The sequence below is a fragment of the Helicoverpa zea genome, chromosome 27 (assembly GCF_022581195.2).
Source record: "Helicoverpa zea isolate HzStark_Cry1AcR chromosome 27, ilHelZeax1.1, whole genome shotgun sequence".
In the NCBI taxonomy this organism is placed as follows: Eukaryota; Metazoa; Arthropoda; class Insecta; order Lepidoptera; family Noctuidae; genus Helicoverpa; species Helicoverpa zea.
Genome location: NC_061478.1, coordinates 4186555 through 4200578, shown reverse-complemented (window position 1 = coordinate 4200578; position 14024 = coordinate 4186555). Strand labels below are relative to the sequence as shown.

At 37.8% G+C, this 14024-nt stretch overlaps 1 protein-coding gene across 1 annotated transcript in view; it reads right to left on the bottom strand.

The window, feature by feature from the left end:
* Window positions 1-65: 65 nt before the first annotated feature.
* Window positions 66-14024, bottom strand: part of LOC124643227 (bromodomain adjacent to zinc finger domain protein 2B-like) — a 100374-nt gene continuing 86415 nt past the window's right edge. Inside the window, exons 41-52 of the mRNA XM_047182105.1 lie at window positions 13314-13463; window positions 12584-12765; window positions 11251-11348; window positions 10560-10696; window positions 9512-9633; window positions 8580-8721; window positions 6687-6826; window positions 5972-6099; window positions 5400-5504; window positions 4723-4819; window positions 4098-4241; window positions 66-3595 (exon numbers count right to left, since the gene is read on the bottom strand). Of these exons, the coding sequence (XP_047038061.1) occupies window positions 3454-3595; window positions 4098-4241; window positions 4723-4819; window positions 5400-5504; window positions 5972-6099; window positions 6687-6826; window positions 8580-8721; window positions 9512-9633; window positions 10560-10696; window positions 11251-11348; window positions 12584-12765; window positions 13314-13463 (1587 nt within the window). The 3' untranslated portion in view covers window positions 66-3453. The remainder of the gene's footprint in view (window positions 3596-4097; window positions 4242-4722; window positions 4820-5399; window positions 5505-5971; window positions 6100-6686; window positions 6827-8579; window positions 8722-9511; window positions 9634-10559; window positions 10697-11250; window positions 11349-12583; window positions 12766-13313; window positions 13464-14024) is intronic.

The window sequence follows — 14024 nt, the reverse complement described above, 5'->3', positions numbered from 1 at the left end:
TTTTGAGTTTGGACTCATTTGAAATTATAGTAGAAAATGAGCGAGTAAAAAATGAAACTAGAACGGAGTGCTTCAAAAATTATTTATTTATTCGTATATATAATTTATATATCCATTTTATAATTAAAATCAACCGATGCACACAACATAAACATCATATTATCGACCTTTCACTCACGCCGGACGAAAGACGCGCTCTTTGCGCCAACACGTTTTACGAAAACCGACTTTATCAACGATGGCAGTAGGTCGAAATCACCAAAACGTGTTCCCGACAAAGACAAAGTATACATAGATTTAAAACTAGATACACAATAATTTATTTTAAAAGTCCTGTCTATGACGTTTGCTTGTAGGACGCACGAGTAAAAATTATAATTATAAAAAGCTGAATTAAGTATTATCTAAATTAATACTTTTGCTAAAATACTCTGTAGTTAGTAAAATAATGTTTCGACATAATGTTGTGAATCATATACATAGTTGAATCGTAACGCGGTCTTAACAAAATACACCAAACACTAACAAAATGTAGGTAAAAAAGAAAACAATTTGTGTGTATAAAAATATGTCTATTCTATATCCCGTAAAAGTCTAAAAATCACTTTTATTGCTATTGTTTTATATCAATACGGTTATTAACACAACACTATGTCGAAGTTATAGGAAAAACGGACAAAACGATCCTTTCATAAGTACTATCCTGTAATCGCCTAATGTCATTTTGGCTTAAAACGATTATTATCAATTGGAAATAAATAATGCAAGAATAAATAGAAATTCAAAAAAACTAAAACACTAAAATGACTGTCGTATTCGATTTTTAACACAGAGAAATACAAAAAATTACAGATATTAAAAAAACAACTTGTATCACTGAAATAATTAATTTTACCTTAATTATTAATATTTTTGACTACATGAAATTGATTTTTATTTGACACTAATATTATATTTTAATTTCGCGAATTATTTCAGTGATCAAGTTTCGAGAAATTTGCATTCGAAAATTATTAAAAACGTGTTTCAATCAAGCAAAAAATTGTATCATAAAAAAATGTTAATGAAATTCCCTTGTATCGAGAAAGACAGATCTTTTTTCTTCCCATGTTGTTTCAATTAAAGTCATGCTTGATAGAACTAAGATTAAAAATAACACAAAAGGGCTGCATTGAAAACACGTTTTTATTTAAAAATACACAGTTTAACCAAAGATCACATAGAGAACCTTCTTCTCTACAACGGAAACTTTCTCATATATTATTAATTTGTTACAATTAATTGTTGGGGGGACCTCACTCAAGTTGTTTATTAATACTATATAATAAACTGGCATACAAATAGTATTTTTATAAAACGACATCACAAAATCAATTATAAAAATTTCAAAAATCAATCAAGTTTAAAAAGTTTTTTAATTATCAAGAAAATCGACATTAAAAATCAATGCGAGATAAAATAACCACCATGCATAAAAAAGTCAATTTGTAAAATAAAGACCGTCATAGACGGTTCTTCAACAAACGCGTTCGAGTGAGATCCCCACAAGTACACAACACAGTCACGCGACCACGTGAATACATTTCATCGTTCGCTACTTTAGCCCTAAACCTACCGCTCCTAATCTAACTCCGCCTAACGCACAAATTTAGACAGACAACTAGGAATTTACACACGAATGACATTGTACAGTTGATTTGACTACGAAACTGGCCACCAAATTGACAAATTATAGAGTATTTTGTTGGACCGTCTGGTGGTATTTACTTTTGAATACAGTTCAGAAGTGATGTAAGACAATAAAATAAATGTGTTAAAAATGTAGATAAATTATAAAGTTGTGTCTTTAAAAGTTAAGATAAATAATAAAGTATAAATATGTGATGTTTTTGTGGATCAGAGGAATATAAGTAAAATATATTTTTGAATATTCAAAAGTAAATAAAACACCCAGGTTAATTAATTAATAAACACGAAAGAAATGCGGAAATCCTTTAAAAATACTGCTTCGTTGCAAGCGCAAATTACAAAAATAATATTCGAAAAATTCTAATAGCTATTCACTTAAAAATATATCTTTCTAATACTTTTTATTTTTAAATTATTATTTTACTGGCTAATATTTACATGTGTCCTAGAATACACCAACAACGTGTCATGTGCGTTGTTTTTCGAAAAAATTTCGTTTTTTTTTTTCATCACATTAAAAGTCAAAATATTTTGAAATTGAGATTCTTAATATTCTCGAGTCATATCCGGTGTCGTCTCAATGTTGGAATGTTATTTTCATTTCCTTTTATTTTCAGTACTTTATCACATTTTGGAAAATGTTTTTTTTTTTCTTGTTTTGTTGGAATTTTCTTTATGCGGAATGGAAGTTGTGTTAGTCTTGATAATCGATGCTTTTGGACAACTTATCGATATTATTAAGTAGTCATTTATTAATATATGTATAAGCTTTATCGACATCCAGTTTTTTATTTTATAGTTTTTACATATTATGTAAAAATAGTTAATTTGCATGAAATGGAATAATTGGTTTCCTTTTAATCGCGTTTCTAATATAGGCCTACGCGACTTATTTATTAATAATTATTAGATGTCATGCTTAGTGAATGAATTTATTCAAGACTCCATTTATTTTGATTAGTCCTACACATCTTACGTATACTTTAAATATTTCTCATAAAAGATTGTGATGAAATTATCTAGTAATAACCATTGTGTCAGGAATTTCAGATTTATAAGTCGTTAGTTTTATAGAATATTTGTTTATGGAAAAAATCTTATAATTCTCTCCATTTGCGCATTCATAATACCTGCTAACGTTCATACTTAATTTTATAATTACAACCATTTTTATCACTTAATAAGCGATAACTTCAAATACGTACAATATCCAACTTGCTATAAAACGTGGCTTTAAAAGTACCGATTTCAGTACTAGGTTTAAACCATAATCTTGTAGAAAGTATAATGGGTTAAACCTAGCAAGATGTTACTTTTAAAACCACGTTTTATAATAAGGTTTGAGTCTAGACCATATTAGAAATCCAGACTCAAATTCCTTTCAATTATTCCACAACAATCCCTGCCTGTTCTTTTGTTCTACACTTTTATTTTAATATTTATTTTTGCTATTAATGGTTTTCCATCACATTTGGATAGAAAGTCATCTAATTGGTTAAATTAGCCGTTAGACAATTGTTCTAAAATCAAATTTTCGGTACATATAATTCACTATTAGTTTTTATAGCGTTATATCCACTGCACATTTTGCGCAATCACTGCGCAAACATTTGCGCAAGAAATCAGTTTTGCGCAAAACATGTTTCACTAGAATTCCTTCACAAAAGTCTCAAAAAACACATTTAAAACTTTGCGCAAAAGTTTTTACGTACATAGTGGGTTACACAGATAGTTTTATTCTTCGTCCCACTGTTGGGCTTGGGATCAAATTTGCGTCCATCTATCGTCGAAGAATTGTCGCATGTTGTGTCCGGCGCGGCCGACGGGGCTGTCGTCTTCGTTAAATACTTCACAATTGCTGAATATCAGACGGACGTCGGACGCGAATTCTTCTTTGCATTTGTAGCTGTTGGGGAAAATATTGAGGTTAGTTATAAGTTAATTGAGATTTTAATTGTGTGCACTAATACTTTCTTAACAAATTCACAGAGTAAAAGGTGAAAAAAGGCGGTAATCGATTATATTTACAAAGAGAATCACTTCTAGATTTTTTGCAGATTTGATTTCGGTGTTTCCGAGTGATAATGTTCGGTACGAACGTTGCTCGTATACGGGCAACAGCACATAATTTACAATTGTTAATACGAAATATGACATTTAGAACCAAGCGACAGAATTTTGCGTTCGAAATGTGTCAGCACGTTCAGTTCTGCTATTCTATTGGGAAAGCGCTGTAAGGCTATGTTTTTTACTCAAGTTCCTTTCATATTCTCATATTATATACTTAGTCTGAAAATTGAGTTAAATTTTGAAATTAGATCCTCAAAGTTTAAGGTAACTTCCAAATGTAGCTTCATCATAACTTATCTAAGTTTATACTTGTAAGTCTTAGGAGTATAAATACGTACATGTTATCATGTAGTTTCCGCTTGATAGTGGAGAGGTCCATGGGACACTTGATGACCTTCTTGTACTGCGGGAACTGCTTGGTGTTCACTGGTAACAGGAACGGCCACGCGTGCTCGTGGCATTCCATCTCGCAGAGGAGACTCCTGGGGGGAAGAGGATATTGTTTAATAATTAACTTATATTAGAAATGTGAATGTTACTCTGTCTGTACGTCCGGCTTACACGCAAAAATTACTGATCTGATTGATGGTTAACATCATGATATAATGTAATCTGGAGCCTGAATAAGAATATAAGTTCATTGCAGTGTCTAAACTATCAAAGAAAAACAATAGGGTCCCGTTTTACCCTTTGGGTACGGGACCTTAAAAATTCTTACTGCTCCCCGATAAAAATAATTTACTCCCAATTACAGCTCGTATGTGCCAGTGAAAGTACCGTCAAAAACGGCCCATTCAATTAAAAAATTAGCGGGACAGACATATACAAAAGGAAATATTTTGGTACATGTTCCATTACCATAAAAACATTCAAACATCGGAATTTAGAACTCCTCCTCTTTCTGGGGAAATCAGTAAAAAATGAAAAATAATAAATAACTATAATTATCATTTGAACTCTTACTTGCAAAACTGTAACTCTTTGAGCAGTTTCTTGGCAGAATTCTTCTCTTTCTTGGCGCGAGACATCAGCGGCACGTTCTCCGTGTCTCGGTCCTCAGCTGTTAAGACAAAAACAACCAATTGTTGCAGTTAGGTACCTACATGATTTTTATCACATAAAAACATGAACATCATATTATGAATATAAGTCAAGAAGATGAATTAATAAATTGAATTGAAGTTATATAAGCAAAGATAATTTTTAGTTTTTTCTTTGATTGGTTAAGCTATGTATTGTCAAAGAGACCAAAGGGAATTTAAGCAATGGTGTAATGGTTTGGTAGAATGGGTGTTGAAATTAGAACGAGGCGTGTGTTCCGAAATTTGACTCAGTATGGAGCTGCTCCCTTGACTTACTTTCCTTTGAATATTTTGTAATAGTGCTGTTTCAAATCAAGTCAAAAATCATTTATTCAAACTTTGCAAGACAGGACTTTTTGAACGTCAGGAATTTACATAGGACAGCCCCCAAAACGCCCACTCTTCACCACTTCCTATGTGTTTTTGCTAGGAAGAAGAAGTGGTGGAACAAACTCCCCAGCGAAACATGTCTATCTGTAGGTTAGAAGAACCTTAAACATTGTTTGATATATAACATTGTTTTGTAATAAGTATGTAATTATGTATGTGTGTACATACCATCGTTAGCAGGTTCGGCGTCGGCATGCTGCAGGGCTCCGTTGCCGGCCACGTGCTGCAGCGCGCGGCGCTTCTCCGCCGGACCCTCGTCCGATACTAACTCACCTGAGAACATTATATAGAGGATTAATTATGATTGTAATACATTTTTACAGTCAGCAGGTTGTGGCTAAGAAAAAGCCGAGCGGATCGATCGACACAAAGGTAAGCAACGCTTGGTGCGGTCGGTCCATCGATGGGTGACCATGACGTTATAACGAGTTATTCCTTGTTCCAATAAGCTACTGTGTCCAGGATGGCATTTGAACATGTTCGGGAGTCGTTATTGGGTACTCAGAAAGTAGAAAGTCCAAGGATATCCGGGAACATAACTAGTTGTGGAAGTAAGTAAATAGGCTAGTTTTTAGCACTTTTTCACGTCAAAATAACAAAAGGACAGCACCCTCAAAACGCCCCACTTTCACCACTTCCTAGAGTTACGACTAGGAAGAGTCTGGGAAAGTCTATTGCTCTATATAAAGCTGATACTCAGTTACATCCTTTTAGACTACAAAATGAATAATGAAACTGACCAGTACAATGGTTGAGTCCGTTCTCAGCGTCGTGCGAGTCGATCTTGTCGTCGTGTTTGTCGGAGGGAAGCGCGCTGCCCGAACATTCCTCCGCCGTCGTCGATGTAGACGCTACGGACGCTGCTGGACTGGAAATAGAAATTAATTTGTTAAAGTCAAAGTCAAAACAATTATTTCATGTAGGCCTTTACAAGCACTTATGAACTTAAAAAATATAAATTTTGATTCTGGTTGCCTATTCCAAAAGTAGCTACTTCGTATGGAGAAGAACGGGCAAGAAACTCCATGTTTTTTTTTAATACATATTTAGTGTGGTACATTAAAATATAAGTTATGGTGGGTGGTATGAAAATAGATGAAGAGTTTAAAAATACTCGTTTGCTTTCAATCGGACTTGGGAATCGAACCTCCGTGTTCAGCCGAACCTCTGTGTTACTACTAGACCAACAAAAAGGGTACACTACTACCTTCAAAATAAACAGTTATACAAGTATGATCAGCAGTTTGCGGAGGCTCAACCGCTAACAAACTAGTGTTATATTTTTTAGAGTACATTGCAGACTAAAACCTATTCTTTTTAATTGCCATTCATCTTCGGGCGACTAAAAGTTTGCAGTGTGCAGGAACTCTTAGTAATCTTAACAAATCTGTACCAAGATTTCACACTTTACAAATTAAATAAAAGCTTTTAACAAATATATAAATGATTACATACCTAGGCACCATATTCTGGTCTATATCTAGACTGGTATTCGACAAGTCTCGATGTTTCGCGTCACGTTTCTTAGTGTTCCGCGGTTTCTTCGGCGGCGCCCGAGATATGCACTGAGAACAGTACCATTTGCCGCGAGGATTCTGTGGATAAACATAAGAAAATAAAGTAAATATATTATAATTAACAATTATTAATATTATCTAGTCGTGGTGGCCTAGTGGGTAAAGGACCAACCTCAAGTACGAGGGCGCGGGTTCGATCCCAGGTCAGGCAAGTACCAATGCAACTTTTCTAAGTTTGTATGTACTTTCTAAGTATATCTTAGACACCATTGGCTGTGTTTCGGATGGCACGTTAAACTGTAGGTCCCGGCTGTCATTGAACATCCTTGGCAGTCGTTACGGGTAGTCAGAAGCCAGTAAGTCTGACACCAGTCTAACCAAGGGGTATCGGGTTGCCCGGGATACTGGGTTGAGGAGGTCAGATAGGCAGTCGCTTCTTGTAAAGCACTGGTACTCAGCTGAATCCGGTTAGACTGGAAGCCGACCCCAACATGATTGGGAAAAGGCTCGGAGGATGAGGATGATGAATTATTAATATTATCTAATAATGGCGTCCTAGTCGATTGTCGGCCACGGTAATGTTCTCTTATAAGGAGATCAGCCAGCTGCGCAGGACATATTATAGTGCACGAGCATTTGCTTGGACACAGGTGCACTCACTATTCCTTCACTCTCATGGCGCGATGGGACGATAGTCCGACACTATTGGAGAGTAAATATAATATCTATAGTATAAACGAACAAACTCTTCAGTGTCAAAGATTCTATACTAATATTATAAAGTTTAAAAGTTGATTTGAAAAAGCTAATCTGAGGAACTAATGGTCCATTTCAAAAGTGTTACATAGCCTATTTATGGGGCTCTTAAAGGCCAAAGGTGAAGCCCGTTAGGGCCAAAGGGCAAAAGGTACCTTCAGTAGCGGCGGGTAGTGGCAGTCCTGGTGGTAGGCGCGGGAGCAGAGGGCGCAGGGGATGCTGTACAGTATACACAGACGGGTTGTACCTTCAGTAGCGGCGGGTAGTGGCAGTCCTGGTGGTAGGCGCGGGAGCAGAGGGCGCAGGGGATGCTGTACAGTATACACAGACGGGTTGTACCTTCAGTAGCGGCGGGTAGTGGCAGTCCTGGTGGTAGGCGCGGGAGCAGAGGGCGCAGGGGATGCTGTACAGTATACACAGACGGGTTGTACCTTCAGTAGCGGCGGGTAGTGGCAGTCCTGGTGGTAGGCGCGGGAGCAGAGGGCGCAGGGGATGCTGTACAGTATACACAGACGGGTTGTACCTTCAGTAGCGGCGGGTAGTGGCAGTCCTGGTGGTAGGCGCGGGAGCAGAGGGCGCAGGGGATGCTGTACAGTATACACAGACGGGTTGTACCTTCAGTAGCGGCGGGTAGTGGCAGTCCTGGTGGTAGGCGCGGGAGCAGAGGGCGCAGGGGATGCTGTACAGTATACACAGACGGGTTGTACCTTCAGTAGCGGCGGGTAGTGGCAGTCCTGGTGGTAGGCGCGGGAGCAGAGGGCGCAGGGGATGCTGTACAGTATACACAGACGGGTTGTACCTTCAGTAGCGGCGGGTAGTGGCAGTCCTGGTGGTAGGCGCGGGAGCAGAGGGCGCAGGGGATGCTGTACAGTATACACAGACGGGTTGTACCTTCAGTAGCGGCGGGTAGTGGCAGTCCTGGTGGTAGGCGCGGGAGCAGAGGGCGCAGGGGATGCTGTACAGTATACACAGACGGGTTGTACCTTCAGTAGCGGCGGGTAGTGGCAGTCCTGGTGGTAGGCGCGGGAGCAGAGGGCGCAGGGGATGCTGTACAGTATACACAGACGGGTTGTACCTTCAGTAGCGGCGGGTAGTGGCAGTCCTGGTGGTAGGCGCGGGAGCAGAGGGCGCAGGGGATGGTGCGGCCGGGGGTGGCGCCGCCGCACACGATGCACACTCGCTCGCCCCGAGCCTTGTTCACGCACTCCCAGCAGTACCTAGGGGGAAAATATTGCTCATTATGTGTCTTTAGTAAATACAGGTGTAAAAATATTCCCTCGCTCTCATCGTCAATAACATTGAAATCTAAATGGTACACAGTATTTGTTTATGACTGTCATAAGACATGGCAGGATGCGCGCGACACGTCCCGGCGTGTGCGCGGCGCCTGTGCCGGGGAGGCAGAGCGCCGGCGACGCTGGCGGGGCGACAAGGGGCGCATGTACTCGACTACACGCGCGCGATAGCGACTTATTTCTTGTCATTATACAGTTTCATTTGAGCATACAACTGGAGCTCGGCACTTAACCAATAACAAGTGTACGCAGTTTTTTTTTTATAAATACTTCAAGCCTTGCTCTTTAGGTGTAGTTCACACTAGAGGAATTTCCAAATGGTGTAGTGAAAACGCAATTACGTCATCAGATTATCGAGTACGTTTCTTTCATTTATGAAGGACTAGCTTCCGCCCGCGGCTTCGCCCGCGTAGAGTTCGGTTATATCTCGTTTCCAAGAGAAGTCCGGGATAAAAACTATTCTATGTTCTTTCTCAAGTTCAACTCTATCACTGTACCAAGTTTGTACAAAAAGCGTAACAGACAGACAGATAGAGTTACTTTCGCATTTATAATATTAGTAGGGATAACTTAGGTATCTACACTTTGATCAATTTAGAAAATTATTAAAACAAAGGTCTAAAATAACTTCACAATGTATGTAAATGGTTAAATTACTTATCCATAAAAAAAATATTTAATCAAAATGAAAACTTATTTATATTAAACTCACCAGTCTCCATCAGGGATCTTATCCATCCTAGGTTTGAAGCAGTACGTATGGTACCCCTTGTCGCATCCGTCACACAGCAGCAACTGATCTTCGTTGTCACCACTCAGGCAGAACTGACAGTTCTATAGAGAGATTTATGTTGTTAGTTAATGTGTTGTATGAGAAGAAGGAATATACCCAGCAGGATGTAAGAGTAATTTAATGTCTCTGTGACTTCTCGGAGTCTTCTTTATCTATTAGCCCAATATCATATAGAGTCATTATGTTTTCCGTTATAATTTCCCCATTTAAGAAACCCTGAACTATCCTCAAAATGAGTTTTTGATCACTAGTGGCCGTATCTTTACCCCTAAACAGGCTAACAACCTCAATGACCTCAGTATTTGCCTTCTAATGACCATATATTTACTCCTAAACCGCCTAACGACCTCAAATAGTCTATGATCCTAATTTATGACCGCTACCCTTGTCGCATCCGTCACACAGCAGCAACTGGTCTTACTTCAAAAACATAAACCTTTGTTGAACACCTGTCTAAAAAGTGTGGCTGCAAAACGGACCTTATTTCAACGTCATCTGTAATTTTTTAGACAAGTGTTCAACAGCAGACATTTAAAAGTTGTTGTGATACGAGACGGTTAGATTTTTATCGTTGTATTATTTATTGATTTTATGGTCAGATAATGCTTGTTTAGTATGTACAAAATGTGGTGCTGGAGCTTATCAATTTTTCCTCTGTGTGCAGGAGTAATTAGAATCAAACTGCCGATTTTCCTTATTACAATGAAGACACCCTAAAAACGAAAAAAAAAAACAATCTGTAATATCCTAGTCCTATCAGCAATCAGCAGAGATGCAAGAACTCTTCAATATTATTCTGAATCTTATATTCTGTATCAACGACAAAAATACTTCAATTACCCCTAATAACTATATTTTACCAATAAATAGCCTATCGAGCCCAAATTTTCGTATATTTTTTTAAAACCAAGGAATGTTTTTTTTTTGGGTACAAACGCGAGTAAATACGTACATGTCTCATACGTACCGCCTTCATGATGCTCTTGTCCCACGCGACGGCCGCTTCTAGCGCTTGCAGTAGCATCGCTAGTTGCGCTGAAGTGTTGCAGCGAGCGACGGCTTCGCGCCACGTAGCTAGTCCTCGGGCTATGCCTTTGCCGTCTGCTGTAAGAAATAATGTATGTTTTGCTGTAAAACACCACTAAATGTTTTATTTAGCGTACCCGCTCATTGCAGACTATACACACGAGAGTTATGGTAGGCATTTTTTTAAAGGTAATTGTTCAGTAGTTCAGGTATGTTTTCATTGGTACCCACAACGGGAAGGGTCATTTGATGATTTATGCCATCGATAAATAAAAGGTTTCCATGGTCTGATACCCACTAAATAACTGATCTCTGTAATGTGCGTACAACAAACGATCGGACGACTATTTGTAGCGTGCAGGTACTCTTACGGCCAGTACATGGATGGGTGGCAATTATTTAAGCATGGCAAAGCCGTCAGGTAATCAAGGCCTAGGGATGAATTCACGTCTATTTCTATCACTCTTCTTTCTTCCAAAAATATATGCAATATAACTTTCTGCACAGACGTCGTCTAATAACGACACCCTTTTACTCCCTTCTCATTCATGACATCGTTCAGACAATCAAACCATACTTTTCCTTAGTCTACTTCTACTACAAAAATATGAAACAATATATGAATTATGTACCTTTCCCCTCACTCGAGCTGTCAGTGTTCTGCGGCGAGGGAGCGGACGCATTGCCGTGTTCGGCTTGCAGTACTGCGCCGAGAGTCACTTCTGATGTGCTGTAGAAAACACTAATCATTAGAACTAGTGTATGTTTGTTTTATAATGTCACCCTTATCACACTAGTCGAACAAAGCGACAATGCCCTTATGAAGCAAGCAGTGTCGCTCGGAAATCCGGAACGGAAAATCCGCTAGTGTGAAAAGGGGCTGGCATTTTTATTATGCATTTTTTTCCTAACATTTATTAAATGATAGATTAAAGCTGTATTCAGGACTCTTTTTGTGCTCTCCCAAGCACGGGGATGCAACAACGCAAACTTGTAGAAGCCGGGCACGTTTGTGAAAGTTTATTTCAGCCCGGCCCAGGAATCGAACCCGGTACTTCGTGCACAGCAGTCGTGCCGTAAAATTTTCTGTTATTGGTGGTAGGGAATGAAATCAGATTTTATGTATTTTTTTGTTACCATTGAACCCAAAACCAATTAATACCAATTTTTTGTGAGGTTTTTAATTTGCCAATACATTGTTGATCACACGCAAAATTTTGAAAACAAAACTTAAATTGCCAATTATTAAAAATAAAAAACGAATTTTGAGAAGCAAAACACCCAATACATGCGTGCAAGTTAAACCACCGCCATTTTGTTTTAACCAATTATATGTTTAAAAATATTAATAAAGTATTACATGTATGTATATCCTTCATGATGACTGACGGCAAAACCTAAGCTCGGTAAAAGAAAATCAATTGTTCTTGAAAACTTATGTAGATTAGAAGATACACAAATGACTTATTTTTGTCGTATGTGTTAGAATATTTATAGAATTTATATTTGTATATAGAAAAAAAAAATTGAAGTTTGAAAATAATTGCAAGTTTATTTTTCTAATTTGCAATTCAATATAAGTAACTCATTGAAAATTAACAGTATCTAATAAGACAGTTTATTTGAGTCAATTTGAACTCCTCTGTCAGTCAGTATTATAATGAGGTCTAAATACTAGTTCCTAATCTAGTCAAGTAGTACATAAAAAAAAAACTTTATATAATTTATTTCTAAGATATGGAAATCTCTAGATAACTATTAACTAAACTATGAAAGGTACTTTTTATTCTTTATTTCTAAGCTAACACCCATCACTTATTCATTGTATTTAAAAAATCTCTTATTCACCAGTGTTAACAATCAAAAAAAAAAGAACCCAAAACCTTACCAAAACTACGAACCAAAAAACAAACAAAAAAACACACCGAGCTACCGTCACGTCAATATAGAAATGTTATACATTACCTAGCGTACCTTTGTACGAGAGGCGGCTTGAGGTACCTTCGCTCTATGTGAGCTTCTAGCGCTTGGAGCTTGTGTCGGGCCCTGGCTACGGGCTCTGATGGACCCTCGGAGGTGCTGCGGGCTGGACGCCAGCCTTTGACTTGCATGGAAGCCGCTGCTACTCGTTCTTCGAGTTGCTCGACCTTTGAGAGTGGATGGTCAGTGTATTTTGATTTTAAGGTAGATTATAAAATTAGGTGTGTTTGGGAAAAAAGTTGGTTATCTTATCCGTTCATTAATAGTAGATAAGTATTATTATTGGAACTTTCATTTTACTAATAAATACATAATAATTCATGGTGAAGTTTGTTCTTAGAAACGTAATTTTTTAACAGTTAGAATGGATTTTTTTCCAATATTATGTGGCTTCCTTTCTTAGCTATATGATGAAGTACATAATTATACACACTGTATATAATGCACCATTGTATACATGTACTCTTAGATACTTCCATTTCAGAAAAAGAGGTAAATATTTATGTTTAACATTTTATATTTTTCATTCTATATGTCATAATTCCCTCTTCTTCTTAACCTGTTCCCAATTTTATTTGGGGTCGGCGCAATATGTCTTCCGCTTCCATTCTTTCCTGTCACTTCGTCAGACTGATGAATTTCTGTCCTAATCATCCTCCGACCCTTTTCCCAAGGCTGAAATTCTGTCCTAATATAATTTACACTTAATATTCACCATATTAAGCAGCTGCATGTCGAGTCGCCGCTGCGTATGCGGCGAGTACTCGGCGTCGGGCGCGGGGAAGCCGCCGTTCTGTGCGATGACCCGGTCCAGGTGCGACACGCATAGCTCTGTGCCTAGAGTGTCGCCTTTGTCTATGTGTAGCTGTGGACAACACGTTAATTATAAATATAGTGAGCTTTAAAATAAAAATAATATCTTTTAAATTTTGAAAATAAACGGCCATGTTTGACGATACGATAACGATAGATATCACAAAAAAAATTAGAGTTATAGTCATTGCTCTGATACTACAACTACATCGTTATACAGGGTTACTGGTAAGTAGACCGCATCCTTTCAGGAGGTGATAGTATAGGTCAATACGGACAAATTTGACCCTGGGATACACTGGGCAAAAGTTAACCCGTTTCAAGATAATCGAATTTCAAGATCAGTCGTCTAGGTACACGTATAACTTTTCATTATTAGTTAAAAGTCTCATTTTTGTGGATTTTTGTTTGTTTTTGGATAGAAGATGAATCATTTCATAATAACAAACCATAAAACTGTACAAATCTCAGAGGAAATTATAGCGAACAGAAATTACTTTTTTAGTAGATATTTTCTCAAAAATATTACTTTTCATTTTTTTGTGCAGAATACTTAAAAAACATCTACATTTATATGGCTATCCAAAAAGCCACAAAACACACAAAAATCCGC